At 37.4% G+C, this 19,347-nt stretch overlaps 1 protein-coding gene across 5 annotated transcripts in view; it reads right to left on the bottom strand.

The window, feature by feature from the left end:
- Positions 1-334: 334 nt before the first annotated feature.
- ANKRD28 (ankyrin repeat domain 28) overlaps positions 335-19,347 on the bottom strand; it is a 200,480-nt gene continuing 181,467 nt past the window's right edge. For 4 of the 5 annotated variants that reach the window (XM_047098956.1, XM_047098955.1, XM_047098954.1 and 1 more), the window contains 7 exons: positions 13,977-14,064; positions 13,805-13,888; positions 13,047-13,192; positions 12,359-12,441; positions 11,815-11,897; positions 10,654-10,745; positions 335-3,597 (listed from right to left, as the gene is read on the bottom strand). In XM_047098956.1, the coding sequence (XP_046954912.1) occupies positions 3,311-3,597; positions 10,654-10,745; positions 11,815-11,897; positions 12,359-12,441; positions 13,047-13,192; positions 13,805-13,888; positions 13,977-14,064 (863 nt within the window). In that variant the 3' untranslated portion in view covers positions 335-3,310. Of the gene's footprint in view, positions 3,598-6,620; positions 6,772-10,653; positions 10,746-11,814; positions 11,898-12,358; positions 12,442-13,046; positions 13,193-13,804; positions 13,889-13,976; positions 14,065-19,347 lie in introns of all 5 variants that reach the window. The other variant, XM_047098957.1, reaches the window with a different exon arrangement.

Here is a 19,347-nt window from a genome sequence, read left to right as displayed (position 1 = left end):
CCCTAGCAGTTCATCTCAATTATACTTTGGTCCTTTCTATTTTCAGGTATATGTCTTTCCATGATGAGATGAGAACTCCTAGAGGATACCACCGCGCCTTCTAGGTTCACTTTCTGCCCATCCCCACCCTCAAGTATATGGCAGGCAAGCAATAAATATTTGTTGAGTGAATATTTGAAAAACCCCATTAGGCTCATCTAAATTCTAAAACAGCTTTTGTGAGAAGTCAAGTTTTTAAAGAAGGGTAAAAACTAGTCAGAATACTAATTAGCCATTAAAAGATAAAGAAGTTTGAAAAAAAAAAAGTTTGCACGTAAAAATGAAAGACACTTGATTTATTGCATTAAAAAACTTTATTTCATTTAAAAGGTCCAATATAAGCCAAATTAAACCCCAAATTGACAGCTACACTTAGAGATCTCCTGAACTAAATGGCACTGTTTGAGATGAGTGTCTTGTTAAAGGAAGTCATTTGCTATTACCACCATTTCCCCCAAAGTAGTTCTAGAGCAGAAGCTGGTTTTACTATAATACACATCAGATATTTCAGATGTCATCTTCCATGCAGAAGTTAAAAAAGCAAACAGGCTCTTCTATTCTGTATGAGGATAAAAACCACTTCAGAGCAGGGCCTGAATGCTTTTAACATACAAGGTGTAACTGTAAAGGAACTTACTGTGGCCCTGTGTTCATTCACTGAAGCTGTCCGTGTATGTACTCCAACCATACTAGTGCTGCTCAAATCCTATTTGGACCAGTAGCTTGGGATTTCCCCTCATTACGTTCAGACCAAAGAAATGGCTGATCAGTTGGGGACAGACTATCACAAAATGCGATCACAAAGCAAGGAAACAGATTTCCTAGTGGGCAAGCAATTGAAATAACCACCTCACAAACAATTTCAGCAGTGGCATCATTTACATAAAGTGATGCAAGATCTAAGTTTTGGTGTGTGTGAGGAGAAATTAAAAACAGCTTGTTACTTTATAGCTACACCTTGGATTTCATTAGATGGGTAAATCTAACAGTGTGTTTAATGAGTCCTTCTGGAAATCACTTCAGCAGGTAAGTCAAACAGCCTGTAAAAGAGAAGACATGGCAGAGGGCGTAAGATTCATCCTTCCAACGTTCTCAGCGTTCTCTTGGAGGACAGACCCGGGCACAAGGACAGAAGTTACCGGGAGGGAGGCTTCAACTCCATCTAAGGAAGACCTTTCTAACAGTTAGAGCTGCTCAACAACTGAATGGACTGCTTGGTGAGGTAGAGTCACTGGAAGTGTTCAAGGTGGAAAGATCACCCTTGTAGAAGGGACTCCTGCATTTTGTTAAGAGGTTAGACTGGATGAACCTCAGGTCTCTTTCAATTCTGAGATTCTAGAAAATTCCCTCAGGGAATTCAGAAGAGAATTCCTAAAAGGAAAGAGAAAGCACACATATGTATACTTTTAGAATCCTCTTGAGTTTTTTTTCATTTTTTTCAAAAGGTACAATAGAAAATGTAGTCCACTGTCTTTAAAATGCATATTCACCTTCCTACCACTAACAATTAGGAAGGGTCCATTATGACTTCTTTATATTATAAAGAAAAGATGGAGGATTACATTTATAATTTCTGTAAATATTTTAGAAAAAAAATGCTTAAAATCTAGTAGTCAATGCCCTAGAAACTTTATAGATTTTTAGGTAATATGCACAGATACAAATACATTATTCATTAAATACAACTCACATCTGTGTTTTATTATACTCTAAAATATACAGGTATCTTGATGTACTGAAAGAGTGCAAGTAAATACAGTATTCAAGCAGTCACTATTTCTATGTACATGCTCATTAATTCTTCAAAAACCCCACAAAATTATCAAATAGATCAAAATACTGTTCTGTGTTTTCACACTTTATATTCAGAAAAACCAGCTGATAATTTACAATGTCATAAAGTTTCCAGTTGCACAATACAAAAAGGATAAAATGAAATTGGGTATCATTCTGTGAAAATTTATGGAACTTCACCCAGATCTGTAACACCCCCTACATACGTGAAATCATTCTTACTGGGAAAGTGACAGTTACAGTAAAAGCAGAACCATATAAATGGTTATTTAAAAACCTAAACATCAGCCTTTCTGTTATTTGAAAGGCAGTCTTCCATTTCGGCAGGCAACTGCTTCCTTCCCCAAGTAGTAGCATGTTTAAATCTGAATAGGACCCAATACAGAAATGCCTTCCAAGAGACCCGATGATGTTAACGTATCAATAACAAGGGATTTTCTTTTGATTATTCACCAAACAGTGAAAACAAAAATCCCCCAATCCATTGTGGAGGCACAAAAGTAACATAAGAGACAAAGCTGTACCATCCAAAGTAGTGAGGTTGAAAACTCCATTTCCCAGGACCATATAGCTGCAATAGGGTGAAAATAATCTACTTTTTTGATTTCACGAAATTTTCTTCTTCTAAGAAATTCTTTACATTTTGAAACAAAAATAGTTCAATTTTAAACCTAAACCATTCAAAAGTGGGCAACAACAGCCCGACTCCAATCTATCTCATGTCAACATCACCAGTATTTTCACCCTGACTGCACTCAGTCAGCTGGTTTTTAATTCTAATATTATAAAAGTTGGAATTTTTAAATTTTTATGTAAAAGAAAAAATGTAAAAATACATCTGCTTTCTCTCATGGTTTAATACAGTATTCGAAGGCTTTCAGATGTTTTCTTAAAAAAAAAATCAACGTTTAAAACCAAATCTCAGCTTCATTTTCAGAAATATTAAAGTTTGGTTTAGATAATGTCTCATTTCACCTATTCCAGTTTCCACAAAATGGCATTCTATTAAAAAACTTTTAAGTTACTTGGTCCTTTGGCAATTTGCTGTGCACATAATGCCTACTATACCAAACTTTTATTGCCCTTAAATTTAGTTGTAGTTTTATTGGTAAATTTTTAATCTAGTGTCCTTATCTCTTCTTTTAGAATAGTGTTGCTTGTGTAAGCAGATTAGGGTGCACAGTGTCCCAAATTATTCCTGGCACTGCAAAACCAAATTAAACAACTCCACAAAGTAACTTGACATCAAAGTGTTTTTCTCTGGTCAAGTCTATTTCAAGATTCTAGAAGTTCCTTTTGCAAAACTTGCCTTTAAAACTCTTCTTCCTAATGTATCACATTTCTCATACTTGCTCACTCTGTGATCTCTCCTTTTAGGTTGAATTTGTACGTGAATAAGAAAGTGCCTTTTTCCTGAAAAAGCACAATCTGAAGCGTTAGCGTCAGAACTCCTCACTTAGACCTCTGGCTCAGCCTCTTAGTAGGTCTCGGAATCAGAGTCATTGAGCTCGTCCACATCGGTGTATAAGTACTCCTGTTCCCCGCCAATGTTGTTGAAACTGCAATAGGAGCTAGGTTCATTCCTCATGATGGGCAAGGCTTCAAAGCTGACTGTTTTTGAGGTGTTGGTATAACGGTTAATGGCATTGAATGTCAGGGATGATAAAGGGCTACTTGATGAGACAGGCATCATGGTGGCCAAAATGAGAGCCAGGCAATCAGCCACATCCTTATTGGGAGCACAGGCCAAAGCTGGGGTATAGCCTAGAATTAAAGATAAAATTTAAATAATTAGACATCCTGAGACCCACTGCATGGATATAAGGAAATAAGCTCAAATGGCCTTCAATTTCAGACATGTTTTAAATTACCTGGTTTGTAATGAACTGTTTAATTAAAACGATTTAGAAAATTTCCACTCAGTAGAAAAGAGAAAAGTCATAGAAATCTAGTATGAGAGGAGACCTTAGTTATGTTACAGAAGAGGAAAGAAACTGAGGCCCGGAGATGGTGATTGCTTCAAGATCCCAAAACTTAAACCATATCCACCTGAGTTCACAGAGGATACTGAGCTAGAATTTAAAAACAAAAACAAAAACAAAAACAAAAACACCTCAGACTGATAAAGCTTCCTTCAGAATGCCGGAAGAATCTTAATCATTAATTTATAGTTACTTAAGAGTTTACATGCTGAGAAACCTAAAAGTATACACATTCATGAATGAGGCACTGATCAGGCACCCAAAGATGGGTATTGAATGAAAGACAGTTGGCTATCGATCAACTTTTTGGTAAACTTTATTATTATTATTTTTAATGTATTTATTTTGAGAGAAAGAGAGAGAAAATCCCAAGCAGACCCTATGCTGTCAGTGTGGAGCCCTACCTAGGGCTTGAACCCATGAACTGAGATCATGACCTAAGTCAAAACCAAGAGTTGGATGACTGAGCTAACCAGGCGCCCCAAAACAGGTAAACTTTAAAAACTCCTAAGCCAAAACAAATGTTTTGCTTTCAACTGTTTCTTTCGTTAGAAGACTGACTAAGCTTAGCCTTAAGGCACTGCAAAGTATCAACAAACTGAGTAAGTAAACATTTGGTACCCCGGCTGGTACAAGACCCTGAGGATGAAGTGAAAGAGAAGATGGGGAGAGCACACAATATGATGCTCAGTTTAGATCACCCCATATGGAACTTTAGCAGCAAATGTCTTAAAGTTTTAATATACAGCTTCATTTTTGTTGCACATTTGGACACAGTTTTCCCTATTACTATATACACTCATGTTTTAGCTTTCACACTCATATATGTACAAGCTGACCCTTGAACAATGTGGTGGGAAGCTAGGGGCATTGACCCCTGCGTAGTTCAAAATCTGTAACTTTTTAAAAAAATTTTGAGAGAGAGCAAGAACACGAGGGAGGGGAAGAGAGAGGAAGAGAGAGAATTCCAAGCAGGCTCTGCGCTGTCAATGCAGAGCCTGACGCGGGGCTGGGAACTCATGAACTGTGAGATCATGACCTGAGCCGAAATCAAGAGTCGGACACTTAACCAACTGAGCCACCCATGTACCCTGAAAATTTGTGTGTAACTTTTGACATCCCAAAACGTAACTCTGAATAGTCTACTGTTGACTGGAAGCCTTACCAATAACACATAAGTTAATCAACACATATTTTGTATGTTATATGTACTATAAACTGTATTTTTATAAGAAAGTAAGCTAGAGAAAAAAGTCCTAAGAAAATACATTTATAGTACTGTAAAGAATCCATGTTATTAAATGACATGTGGTTCAAACCTATGTTGTTCAAGGGCCAGCTGTATATATTTTGTAAACTCGTATTTGTTTTTTATTTTTTTATTTTTTTTTATTTAAAAAAAATTTTTTTTTTTTAATTTTTTTTTCAACGTTTATTTATTTTTGGGACAGAGAGAGACAAAGCATGAACGGGCGAGGGGCAGAGAGAGAGGGAGACACAGAATCGGAAACAGGCTCCAGGCTCTGAGCCATCAGCCCAGAGCCCGACGCGGGGCTCGAACTCACGGACCGCGAGATCGTGACCTGGCTGAAGTCGGACGCTTAACCGACTGCGCCACCCAGGCGCCCCTAAAAAAATTTTTTTTAACATTTATTCACTTTTGAGAGAGAGAGAGAGAGACAGAGCACAAGTGGGGGAGGGGCAGAAAGAGAGGGAGACGCAGGATGAGAAGCAGGCTCCAGGCTCTGAGCTGTCAGCACAGAGCCCGATACGGGGCTTGAACTCACGAGCTGTGAGATCATGACCTGAGCCGAAGTCGGACGCCTAACCGACTGAGCCACCCAGGCGCCCCTCGTATTTGCTTTTTAAATAGCTAAATGATTTATAAAAAAACATTCATGTAACCACCATCCAGACTAAGAAAGAATATTCTCAGCATACCAGGAGACCCCATGTTCCTTACTAATCACTACCCTTTTTCTTTTTCACAGAGGTAACCACTATCCTGATTTGGTAATAAACACCTGATGTGGTAATAAACATGGCTATGCTTTCCTTTCTAGTTGTATTCATAAACACTATAGTTTAGACTTTTTTTGAACTTAATATAAATGGAATCACACAGTATATATTAGTTTATACCTTGATTCTTTTGCTTAACATTATGTCTGTGAGATTTATCCATGGTATTGTATATAGTATATACCATTTTCACTGTTATACATTCCACTATTGTGATTATACCATGGTTTAGTTATCCATTCTAACTACCGGCATTTGGTGGTTTCTGGTGGTATCTCAACTATAAATGTTAATTTGTTTTCCCATTCCCTCCTATATATTTTTATCCATGCTGTATTAGCCTTCAGGAAAAAAAAGTTGTTTTTTCCCCTTCATAAATCTTCCCTTTGTCAAGGGCTGAAGGGAACAGCTGGTGCCCCTACAAGCTTGGCAGGAGTGACTGAAGCGTGTGCATTTTCAAATTAAAAAAAAAAAAAAATTTTTTTTAAATACTTATTTATTTTTGAGAGAGACAGAGTGTGAGCGGGGGAGGGGCAGAGGGAGAGGGAGACACAGTATCCAAAGCAGGCTCCAGGCTCTGAGCTGTCAGCACGGAGCCTGATGAGGGGCTTGAACCACAAACTGAGATTATGACCTGAGTCAAAGTTGGAAGCTTAACTGACTAAGCCACCCAGGCACCCCACATGTGCATTTTTAAATTAAACCCTGTTTACTCAAAATGTGTAGGAGAGTGCTTCAATGCCCATACTTCTTTCAAGGGCTCTGCTGAAAGTCTGAAGGTACCTATTGTATTGTAGTCAGAGCGACCCATTAGATAGGCCATGATCCCTTGGATGAGTAGGGATTGGGGGAGAAGAGCATCTCAGGAGTGTTTTATAGCTGGAATATGATGAAAACCAGGCTCCTCTCATCTGCATGGAGTTGATATGGTCAGCTAAAGAGAAAAGTAAGAGAAGTAAACTGCCTGAGGACGAGGGTCTAATTTATCCCATGCAAGTATAAAACATTGCGCTTCCTCCAGAAAATCCATGGAAATATATTGCTATGACATATCAACTTTGGACCATGATTACTATTTCACATTGCAAAGTGTGTTAGAAGATACCCAGGTGGTCACAGGTGACCTTCATTATTATGTTATATTATCCCCTGTATTTCTTTATAAGGAAAAAAAATATATAAAATCTTCAAAATGATCAACAAAGATTTGAATGTTAGCTATTGATTCAGAGTCTCACAATGTGGCCAAACATATACGGTTAGCATTTTAGGCTCCTCATTTTAAACTATATATAGTATAACTATATATGTTTCCAGAAATGTAATTTACTGATAATGAAAATTTATTTTAAAGCTATGTAAGTCTGGGGTGCCTGGGTGGCTCAGTCGGTTGAGCATCCAACTTCGGCTCAGGTCATGATCTCATGCCTTGTGGGTTCGTGCCCTGCATCGGGCTCTGTACTGACAGCTCAGAGCCTGGAGCCTGCTTCGGATTCTGTGTCCCTGTCTTGCTCTGCTCCTCTCCTGTTTGTGCTCTGTCTCTCTCTGTCTCTCTCTGTCTCTGTCTCTCTCAAGAATAAATTAACATAAAGAAAAAAAAAAAAAGCTATGTAGGTCTGAATTTATAGGTGAGAGCATTCACTTCTTTGGATTTCACGACTACATACACTTATGATTCCCACATCTCTATGTCCAATCTAGATCTTTCTTTTGGGCTCCAGATCCCTATGTCCCATTATCCACTTGGGAGTCTAGCTCTAGCTCTTCCTCCTACTTTCTAATCTTAAACAACAGCACTTCCATCCACACAGCACTTGAAGGTAGGTGGTGTGAGACCTCTTCCCTCACACAGTCCCTGTGAGTCCCATCATAAGATCTCTAGAAACAGTTACATTTTTTCATCTCCAGTGCTTCTACCATAATTCTGGTCACTACCTTATCTCAACTATAAATGTTAATTTGTTTTCCCATTCTAATCTAGCAGACTAACTGCTAATTTCCTAGTGCACAGATCCTTTTTGCCACTTGATCTAAGAGACTCTGGTGTAACTCCAATAGTTAGTGTCTTCTGTTAGATTTTTAAACACGTCACTCTCTCCCTACTTTTTTTACTTGTCCTTTGGATTTTGGCTTATGAGTTGCTTTTTGGGGATGCCTTCCCTGATCCTGCAAGACTCTAAAGATTCTCTTATGTGTTTGCAATGCATTTTAAGTTTATTCCAAACGAACCACTTCCAGGGCACTCTAACAGCCTGTTTATACTCCATTCAAGGAAGTAGACGGTCTTATTCTACATCGTTATCTTCAGAATTGAGTACAGCGCCTGGCACAATCACTCACCCAACAAATAATCACTATATCCAGGCACTCACCTCAGCACTCAAAATGTAACAACGTATGCAAATGATATAGATTCCCTGTCCCCATGGAGCTTATCTTATGTTCATTCTAGTGGGGAGACACACAGTCAACATAATAAAAAAGTAAGTCATATACAATATATTAGAAGATAAGCTCTATGGAAAAAAGGAAGAGGAAAGAATAGAGCATGTTAACAAGGACTAAGCATGCTATGGTAGCTGTCTATAGCAGGTTGCAGTACAGATGAGGTTCAGGATAGGCTTCAATGAGAAGATAAAACTTGAGTAAAGATTTGAAACAGGTGAGGGACTTAGTCAAAGACTGAGTGGGGACAGAGTGTTCCAGGCAGAGAAAATAGCCAGAACAAAGATCACAATGCGTGTACATTCCTGGTGTGCAGAGGGGCTGGCATGGCAGAATGGAGTGAGAGAAGGAAGAGCAGGAGATGAGGTCAGAGAGATAATATGGCCACGGACTAATCATGTAGGGCCTTGTAGATCATTGTAAGTGAAGACTCTCACATATTTTAAAAGGATCCAGGCCAGGGCGGTAAGAATAGAAGAGAAAAAAGTGGGCCTTTTTTGAAGGTAGATCAATAGTATATGAAGGACACTACACCAGGTGAGAGAGAGAGAGAGAAGTCAAGGATGACTCCAGGTTTTTGTCCTGAGCATCTATAAGGATGAGAATTGTCATCGACTAAGATCAGGTGGCTGTGGGGAGAAGGGGCTTGGCAGGGAAAAGGAGAATCAGTTAACTTCTGAGCAGGTTAGGCTTGAGCTGTTTATTAGACATCCATACAGTACTGTCAATTAGGCAGCTGGATCTGCAAATGGATCATATCTCCACAGAGATTATGAGAGGCCTGGGCTACAGATACAAATCCAGAAATTCTCAGCATGTAGGTAGTATCCAGAACCAAATGACTGGAGGTAGATATGGAAAGGAAAAAGAACCAAGGACTGAGTCCTAGAGCCCTCCAATATTAAGAAATTGGGCACAAGAGGGAGAAACTTCACAAAAGAAATTGAGAAGGAGTAGCTAGTAACATATGACAAACCCCAAGGAAGTATGAAGTCCTGAAAGCCAAGTAAAGAAGAGTTTTAAGAAAAAAGTATATACCTGAAATTAACATTAATATTGCATGTTAGTTATGCCTCAATATAAAATAAAATAAAAAATTAAAAATTTTGGTTCCACTGAATCTGGTTATTTAATCCAACCATCAAAATACCAAATTACAAACCCTCACCTGGTTATTAATTCAAGGAACCATGTATTTGTGGATGAAGGCAGACTGGGTTCACCTAAAGAAGGATACTATAATCTCCTTTTTTTTTTTTTTTAACACTTATTTGAGAGACAGAGTATGAGTGGGAGAGGGGCAGAGAGAGAGAGAGAGAGAGAGAGAGAGAGAGGGAAACAGAATCCGAAGCAGACTTCAGGCTCTGACCTGTCAGCACAGAGCCCAACGCGGGGCTCAAACCCACAAACCATGAGATCAAGACCTGAGCCAAAGTCAGACACTAAACTGAGCCACCCAGGCACCCCTGTAATCTCCCTCTTACCCTGACCTAAAGTAATCTGTACCTATTTATCCATGTACCTTTGTGTGCAGTATAAAGGGAAATATGGAGACTCTTTGGATTATTTGCCACAGACACTTGCTATGGCAGATTGCAACCTTCACATCCCCAGTTAGTCCCTTATTCCTGTCTATTTTTAATTCCCTATTAAAACCCTTATTCCTATAAAAAAAAAAAAAAGAAAAGAAAAGAAAAAGAGAAAGGCATAATCAGTTATGCCAAACTCTGATGTCACTGGTGATCTTGAGACAGTTTAGCGGTGTGGTAGGGGCAAAGGTCTGACCGGAGGGCCCATAGGAGAGAATGAAAGAGGAGAAGAAATGGGGATAGCAGAAAGCCAACACTTGAGTAATTCTGCTGCAAAGAGGAAGACAAATATGGCAGTAGCTGCAGAAGTAAATTAAAGGAAGATTTTTTAAGATGAGGGAAATAATGTTTATATACTGATGGGAATAATCTAGGAAGACTCCTACAAAAGGTCCTTATTGCAGGACACAAAGTGAAGAATTGCTAAAGTGATAGTCTCAAGTAGGCAAAAGGGGATAGGATCTAATGAGTTAGTAGGAAGATTAACTTTAGGGCCTTGGTAAGTATTTGTTGACAGAACAAATTCTTTGAATACTAAGATGAACAAAGGTGGTAACACTAAACCAAAGTTAGTGAAATTCCGAAGTTCATCTGTTAGACAGACTTTTCTTATTTTTCTTGCCCTTATTCCCTTTGCCACAAAGCACTATTCAATATTAATTTCAGCTGTTCTCTGTGACCAATAAAAAATATCCACATTTACTTTACTTCAAATATGGATCAAAAGATAAGAGCTTCTAGTAAAATACAGTTTAAGGAAAGAAAATACAGAACCTACTTACCATTTTCATCTACTGCAAGCACACTTGCTCCTTTCCCCAAAAGTTCCTGAACCACCATCGTTAGCCCATTTCGGGCAGCAACATGCAGAGGTCTAGAGGAAAAAATGTATATATGTACACACAAATAGGTACAAGGCCTTGCATGTGCATGCACGCACATTCTCCCTCTCTCCCTCCCTCCCCCCCCCTCCTTCTCTCTCTCTCTCTCAATCCTGGTTGTTGAGGAGCACTTTTGCGAAGTTATGATGACCCAGAGATACAAAATTGAGGCACCCAGTCCTAACAGCAATAAAGATGGTAATGGGGGACAAAAAATCAGCATGCAGAGTACACTGTCAAATCTTGCCAATGTGCATAACACTGGGCCTCACCAGCAATTCACTTTTACCAATACCTCTTGTTTCCTTCTAAGACTCAATGTTTAAAAAGATTTTACTAACTAAACTGCATTCTTAAGTGGTTGTTTTGAGAAATGAAGTTGGCAAATGCATATAATAGATATACAATAAAAGTCGTAAATTTCAATAGCACAAATTCCAATAGGCTTTGAAAGTAATTTACAGGTTCCATGACTAGTTTCTAGAACCTCAAGAGATATGGCTGATATGTGAATGGGAACCAGTATTGTGAATTTTTTGTTGTTGTTTTTTGTTTTTACCAAGACTCAAAGTAGAATAGCAAACAGAAATTAGAAGAGAAACATGGAGATGTATGTCTAAGACTTAAGCAGTCACTTGAAAGATGGCTGCTCACATTAAGAACTTGATTCTTTCTGAAATCTCTCTAGTTTACAGACACATGTAAAGCTTTTACCTCATTTACTGCTGGTGTCAAATAACATATCATTCCGGTTCATTTCCACAAAACACACAGAATAGTATTACTTTTCTTCATAAAATTATGGGTAATCAGATCAAGAAAAAAAAAAATCCACAGTATTTTCCATTATAAAGTTTCAGTCCAAAAACTTTTAAAATAATAAGCCTTTTAATTGTGATGCCTTTAGAAATGAATTTTGTCAATTATAAAAATGATACTCTACTTTTTAACTGCTTCTGTGACTGAGACTGATGCCAATAGTCCCATGTTAGAAAAAAATAACTATTAATCATTTTTATAATTCTAGGCCACAAGGTTTATACCAGACATGAAAATACTCACGTTTGCAAGGCTGCATTGGTTGCATTGATGAGGTTTCTATCTGTTATCTTTTCCAGTATTAACAAGGCACTAGTTTCATGACCCTAAAATTATGGCAAATAACTCTTAAAAACTTAGGTATCATTAAAGATAAATTTACAAATACAGTAAACCTCAACTCTAGTCCATACAATATGTACATCACCATATAAATGCCATGAATTTTCTTGGCTAATTATGCCTTAAATATTTGTGTGGAGTAGGCTTAGGGCAGAGGACAAGAATATTTAAGATTGGAGAGATTAAAGGAAGATAATAATTACATTTAGGCTTATACTCCAAAACTTACTTGGCCCACTGGAGACTTTCATATATCAGGGTGACTAATACAATATTTTCTTTTTTTTCTCAAGAAATCTGATGTCAGTCATTACAGAGGTTAAAGAGGTTACAGATCATTACAGAGGTTCGATCTCTAGCTCTGTTCACTTCAGTGAAATGGAAAAATTTTAAATGCCATTGTTGATATTAACAATGAAAACATATCCTTAAAATGAGTACCTACCTTGCTGCAAGCCAAATGGAGGGCGGTGTTTTTACTGTTATCTTGTAAAGTCAGATCTGCACTAGCACTGCTAACCAGCATCTCTGGGAGGAAAATTGCATCAAATCTTATGTTTATGAATACATATATCTTGGGTTACTAATAAACTCACTATAGAGAAAGATACAAAGCAAAAATATCCCTCTAGTGAAAGTTTAAGGACAAGAAAAATACTGTAATATACCATGTACACACTATATGGTCACATTACTGTCTAAGGCACAGACACAACAGCAACTAACTGTGAGAGTTTAGTGCCCTGGATTCATATTCTCCAGTAACTCTACAAAGTAGGCCCCTATTATTTTTCTCAACTTTAAAAATTAAAAAATTGAGGCATAAGGTCATTTAATTGGCAGAGCTAGGACTCACATGCAGTCCATCTAACTCCAGAGTCAGTGTCTTAACCTCTATTCTATACTGCCTTGCCACAGTGGACTGTTCAGTCAGTAAGGGCAAATGAAAACATTGTGGCCCTAGATAAAAATGTGGGCTGAAAGCAGGTTAATAAAGGTTTAAATCTCAGGGGTGGGGAGAAAACTGGCAGATTCAATAGAATCAGAAGGTTTGAGATCCAAGTTTTCCATAAGTTAAACATACATAAGCAACATAGCATTATAATAATAAAAGCCTTAACCGCTTTCTTTACCAACTGTATTTGTCTGTCCATTTTCTGCGGCCATCATGAGAGGTGTTTTCCCAGAAGAGTCCACAGAATTGACTTGAGCATTATGGCTGAGCAGCAGCTGTAAACACTCTACGTGGTCTGTGAAGGCGGCCGCATGGAGAGGGGTTCTGTAATGCAAAGAAATGGGAAGACTTCACTAAATCTGTAGGTTGTATACTCTCGAAAAAATTATTCCTGAATTTATGATAAGCAATTTTCAAGGGTTTACATATTAGGCTATAAAATCATTGCGTGGATACAAATAGGTTTAATGGAGCTTACTAATTTCTAACAGAGTAATTTGTATTTCTGATAATGTAAAAGGCCCTTAATCTAATATAACATAAAACTGTTAAAAAAATTACATCATTAAAGAAATAAAGGAAATAAATCCTGACCCAGTATTGCCACCCATTGCAACCACTGGACTTTCCTTCAGTCTTTATTCCTATTTAGAAAGCTGCTAACTTTATTAACGATAACCTCTGGGTAATAAACATACCTTTAAAAAAAGGGAAATCTTTATATTTTAAAGTTTTAAAGAGGAAGACTGGCTAAAAATCATAATAAAAATAAGAAAGTCTTTTATAATGAGAACATAGTTAAGATTTTATAATTAATACTTGCAAATATAAAAATCAGCTTTTAGTTAATAAAGGGTTCTCTACAAATTCTTCCACACTAGTAAAAATTTTTTCCTTTTGCAAATCAAACTATTTCCTACACAGTGGAGTTCCTACCTTCCTTTTGAATCTGTGGCGCTCACGATGCTGGCACCTAATGTATCGATTAACATTTCAGCAGCACCTTCGTTGTCATTTATCCTGTGTAAGGTAGCACAGTGGTCACTCACAGCGATGGTGCACTTCGTAAATAGTTAAGAACAAATATAATTCATCTGCCTTTACTTACACGGCACAATGCAAAGGACTGAAAGCATTTCCCTCCATTTTCTGGAAAACTTCCTGTTCTAAAAGGAGTTCTACACATGTCTCATGACCTAAATAAGTAAATGAGAATTGGATATTAAAATCCAAAAAAGATACTGAAGTGCCCACATATACACCCACACATCCCTAACACAGATAAGAAAAAACTTTACATGGATTTAAAATAACTAGAGTTCAATGAATATGTTAAACATCACATTTCCAGGAGTTTGAAATCCAAAGCACAACCTCAAGACCTGAAATTCAGAAGCTTCTTATAATTTTATAGCAGTTTATTAACTGCTATAAGCAGTAATAAACTGACACAACAAATGTTTGTTTTATGGGGAAAAAAATTAGTCTCTATCTTTTTCATAGTAACTAGTTCCAGTCATTTTTAAAGTCATATTTCTATAGCATAATAGAACTTTAAAATTAACATACTTATACAGCATAATTAACTTCAAAATTTAAATATTTTCTGATTTTACTAATGAGCTAATGATAAAATCTCAAATACTACAGAAGTGTCTGGAGGGAAAAAGTACATGCCCCTATCCCTACCCCCAACTCCAGTTCCACTTTCTAGACTATAACTACTATTATCTTAACAGTTCCAGAAAATTTCTAGGCATATACAACTACATGCACATAAACATGCACTTCTTTTTAAAACTTTTATGTAAATTTTTAATTCTGCAACTTGTTTTTCACTTAATAAATTGTATACATCCTTCCAAAGTAGCATATAAAGAAATTGTATTCTTCAATGTTTGGAAAAACTTCACAGTATTAAAGTCTATCATAAATGATCTAATTTCTAATTATGTGTTTTGACTGCTGGTTTGTTTTTGTTATGGTACCAACAATACTGTAAATGAAACATTCCAGTACTTAAAAAAAAAAAAAAAAACTCAAGTAATTTTGTAGGACAATTTCCTAGAAATGATATTGCTGGGCTGAAGGACAAGTATATGGATTACTGCTAGATTTCAGGCTCACACTTTTAATAGCAACTTTGAAGACAAGGAAAAACCCAAACCTCAGATTTTCTTTACCCAATTTTCAAAGCAGGGTTTTAGTTTTAAAATACCCCAACTGCTGTACTAATTGCTGCCAATGAAAGGTTGCATCCTTTTTTATTTTAAAAAAATATTTATTTTTTTATTAAAAAAATTTTTTTTAATATTTATTTATTTTTGAGAGAAAGAGACAGAGCATGAGGGGGAGAGGAACAGAGAGAGGGAGACACAGAATCCAAAGCAGGCTCCAGGCTCCGAGCTGTCAGCACAGAGCCTGACACAGGGCTCAAACTTACGAACCGTGAGATCATGACCTGAGCTGAAGTCAGACGCTCAACCAACTGAGCCACCCAGGCACCCCAAAATATTTTTTTTATTTTTAAGTAATCTCTACATCCAATGTGGGGCTCGAACTCACAACCCCAAGATCAAGAGTTGCATGCTCTACCGACTGAGCCAGCCAGGCACCCAAGATCTTCCTTTATCTTGTAACTGTTTTTACCAGGAAAAGTATGTTTTAGGAAATCTGTAGTTGTTTCATCTTCTGTCAGTTCTTTTCTCTAATCCAGGGATTCCCAACTGGAGCAATTTTGCCTTTCAGGAGACATTTAATCATGTCTAGAGACATTTTTGCTCACCAAAACTGAGGATGGGGTAAAGGAGTGCATACAGTGGGAAAGAGGCTACGGATGCTGCTAAACACCTTCAATCCACACGTTAGTCCCTCACAACAAAGAGTTATCTGGCCCACAATGCCAATAATGCTGAGGTTGAGAAGGCTTTTATTTAATTTTAATTTTATTTAATTTAAATGTTTTACTTATTTTGAGAGAGAGAGAGAGAGAGAGAGAGAGAGAGGCGAGCATGGGAGGGGCAGAGAGGAGGAGACAGAGAATCCCAAGCAGGCTCTCCACTGTCAGCCCAGAGCCTGACCTGGGGCTCAAACCCATGAATCGTGAGATCATGACCTGAGCTGAAACCAAGAGTGGGACACTTAACCCACTGAGCCACCCATAGGTGTCCCTATGTTTATTTTTGAGAGTGAGAGAGGGAGCATGAGTGGGGGAGGGGCAGAGAGTGAAGAAGAGAGAGAATCCCAAGCAGCAGTGCCTGCCACTGGGGGGCGGGAATGTGTGTTGGGGGGGGGGAGGGATCGTAGGGGGCTCAGTATCAGGAACTGTGAGATTCTGACCTGAGTCGAAATCAAGAGTCAGATGCTTTAACTGACTGAGCCACCCAGGCACCCAGAGAAGCCTTGCTTTCATTCTCTCCAAATGTCAACTCATTACCAAGAAGTAGCCATGGAAATTTGTCCATTATAGATTTAAGGGTTTCCTATTTTCCTAGATAGCAGTTCTCAAGGTGTGGGTCTGGGGAACCTTGGGGTACCACTGATAACTAGTGTTCTGAATTAGCCTGTAAAGAAATTTGCCACTCTTCTAAAATTCTTTTTTGTTTTGAAAAGAGGTTATTTTTTATAAAAATGTTATTTTAGGGGCGCCTGGGTGGCGCAGTCGGTTGAGCGTCCGACTTCAGCCAGGTCACGATCTCGCGGTCCGGGAGTTCGAGCCCCGCGTCAGGCTCTGGGCTGACGGCTCAGAGCCTGGAGCCTGTTTCTGATTCTGTGTCTCCCTCTCTCTCTGCCCCTCCCCCGTTCATGCTCTGTCTCTCTCTGTCCCAAAAATAAATAAACGTTGAAAAAAAAATTAAAAAAAAAATGTTATTTTATATTATAAAATGTTTTCATAATGTTATTTATATTATAAATATGTTTTTTATAAAATGTTATTTATATTAACATTTGATGGATTACTTTAATTAATAAATATTCTTAAATTTCTGTTCTCATTTCCAATATAGTAAATATTAATAGTTCTAACTCCCAGGTCCTGAGACTGAAAGGTTTGAGAATCACTATCTGAGCAGACTGCATACTGCAAAGACACAGTTCTGGGCTATGGATTATCTCCAGCAATCATATCAAGGTGAAAACTCATCACTTTGTGTCCTTGTTTATGGAAGGATGAAAAAACTGGTCTCTTCATGTTTCAGAGGGATATTCTGAGGATACATAGAGCTTCACAAAAATTTACAAATTTTTAAAAGCAACAAAGGGATAATATAAATACCCTTAAGAGTGTCCTGTGATTGAATGACTACATAAACTGGAAATCTGGAACTCTAAAACTTAGCATGTATAACCAATTCTTTTTTAATACTTTGTCATCATTCCATTTTAATTTTTAGACAAAGGTTGTTTTCTGGTCTACTGGAGTGCATCCAGTTTTGTTTTTAGCTATACAATAATTACTAGCGGAAGTAAAACCATTTTATATATTCTACTCTCAGAACACCAAACTATAAAATAGGCTTTTGGCTATAAATATGGTATTAATTTTAGACTGTCTGTATGGTCTCTTATTGCATATAGCCAATACACATCTAATTCATTCCAGCTCAATTCAGAATCATCACAATTTTGCTACAGTCTGGAAATTAGACACATCTGTTACGATCCTTAAATGGCAACCAGGCATGAAGCTCATGCAAAATTTTGTCTATTTTGTCTCTTGTACACAACATGTTTAGAGTCTAAATTCAGCAGTAATACAGCAGGAATTCACTTTAGGGAAACCATGTTCTTCATAAAGATCTGATAAGAAATGTACTAGACAGCAACTCTCCAAAGGATAGTTACAGCAATGTATTCACACTAAATACTCTGCCTGAGGACAGATAGCTTACTGTGTGATTTTTCCAATGGTTAATTCTGATATGTTTAAAAAAAAAATCAAGCAATAAAAGTCTGCTTCAAAACACTTTCATTTCTTAAATAAAATTCACATCCATAAGGTGTATCCCTACTATATTAGATGGTTTTGGTTTTCCTCTACTTGCGAAGATGTCAAGTTACATCATAAAAACAAATCAAATTCCAATGGCAAAATACAGTATCTTTTTTGACTCTGGACTTCAGCCTGAATATTTGGCCACTTCACTCTACTCATTAAATACCAACTTTACTGAGTTAAAAGGGAAAAAGAGAATCTAAAATCCCAAAGGTTTTAATTTTCAACAAAACTGTTCTGGCTAGGGATCTGAGGCAGTAAAAATGAAACTGACTAAACTAAGCTTGTGAATTAGTAATACATTGAACTATTCAAGTTTTGATGGTACCATCAGTACCCAGAGATGATGGATGCCCAACAGCAATCACAGAACAATCCTTAAGAAGAGATCAAAACTTTCGCACAGCAAAAGATTAGAACTCTCAATTCTGGCACAAGGATTAATATAAGCATTCAAATACTGCATCTATAAAATACTTATGAAAACATTTAAACTATAATTTTGCAAGATTCAGGTTTCTCTTCTTTTACCATAACTCAATAACATTATTTGTCAAAATGGCTCCAGTAGGGGGTGCCTAGGTGGCTCAGTAGGTTAAACATCTGACTCTTGGTTTCAGCTCAGGTCATACATAATCTCACAGTTTGTGAGTTTGAGCCCCACATCAGGCTCTGAGCTGACAGTGCAGAGCCTGCTTGGGATTCATTCATTCATTCTCTCTCTCTCTCTCTCTCTCCCTCCCTCCCTCCCTCCCCCGCTTGTTCTTTATCTCTCTCAAAATAAGTTAAAAACAAAACAAAAACAAACAAAAACAAAAACCTCAAAATGGCTCCAATGAAGAACGATGAAGCAGCACAGTACAGAAAGAGAGAAACCTAAACTCTCTCATAAAGCAGACAGCTGAATTTTAGAACAGATACTATACTTAACTTTTTTAAGCACGTCAACATTTATATCAAGAGGCAATTTATATTTTCTTAACATTTTGAGGGAAAGTTGTTATGATTATGAACTAGTTTTTTCTAGGTATGCTCCTCACAACTAATAGTAATCTGAATGCTGCAATGAAATTCAAAACAAATAAAAATCTTCATATCCCTGGCTAAGCCCAAAGCCCAAAATTTGACAGAACTGATGTCTGGAATGTATGTCATGTATCTTAGCATTTTATAACATGATCAAATCTGTGGCCCTACACAAGGCAAAAATCATTCTCTCTCAACACGCCTCATTACTTATTTTAGTGATATTTCATAAGCCAAACTCCATTTTGAACATTTATACCTTAAACATAGCTCTATACTTCTCTGAGTGAAGTGAGCTTACCTATAAAAGGAGTATCTGGCTGTGAGCCTCTAGGAAGCTAAAAGTATGTGTGTTCTAACTATGCAGCGAAGTTAACAATAGAAGTTTCTGAAGTTTCTACTTCTGTGATCTGCTAGAATTTTATTCCCTTAAAATGTTGAGCATACATGTTACTAT

The sequence above is a fragment of the Lynx rufus genome, unplaced genomic scaffold, assembly GCF_022079265.1.
Source record: "Lynx rufus isolate CCGP_SWC_20201006 ecotype Redwood Valley unplaced genomic scaffold, mLynRuf1.p SCAF_5, whole genome shotgun sequence".
NCBI classification, from domain to species: domain Eukaryota; kingdom Metazoa; phylum Chordata; class Mammalia; order Carnivora; family Felidae; genus Lynx; species Lynx rufus.
Note: the sequence above shows the minus strand (reverse complement) of the source record. Positions and strands in the feature narration are given on the sequence as shown.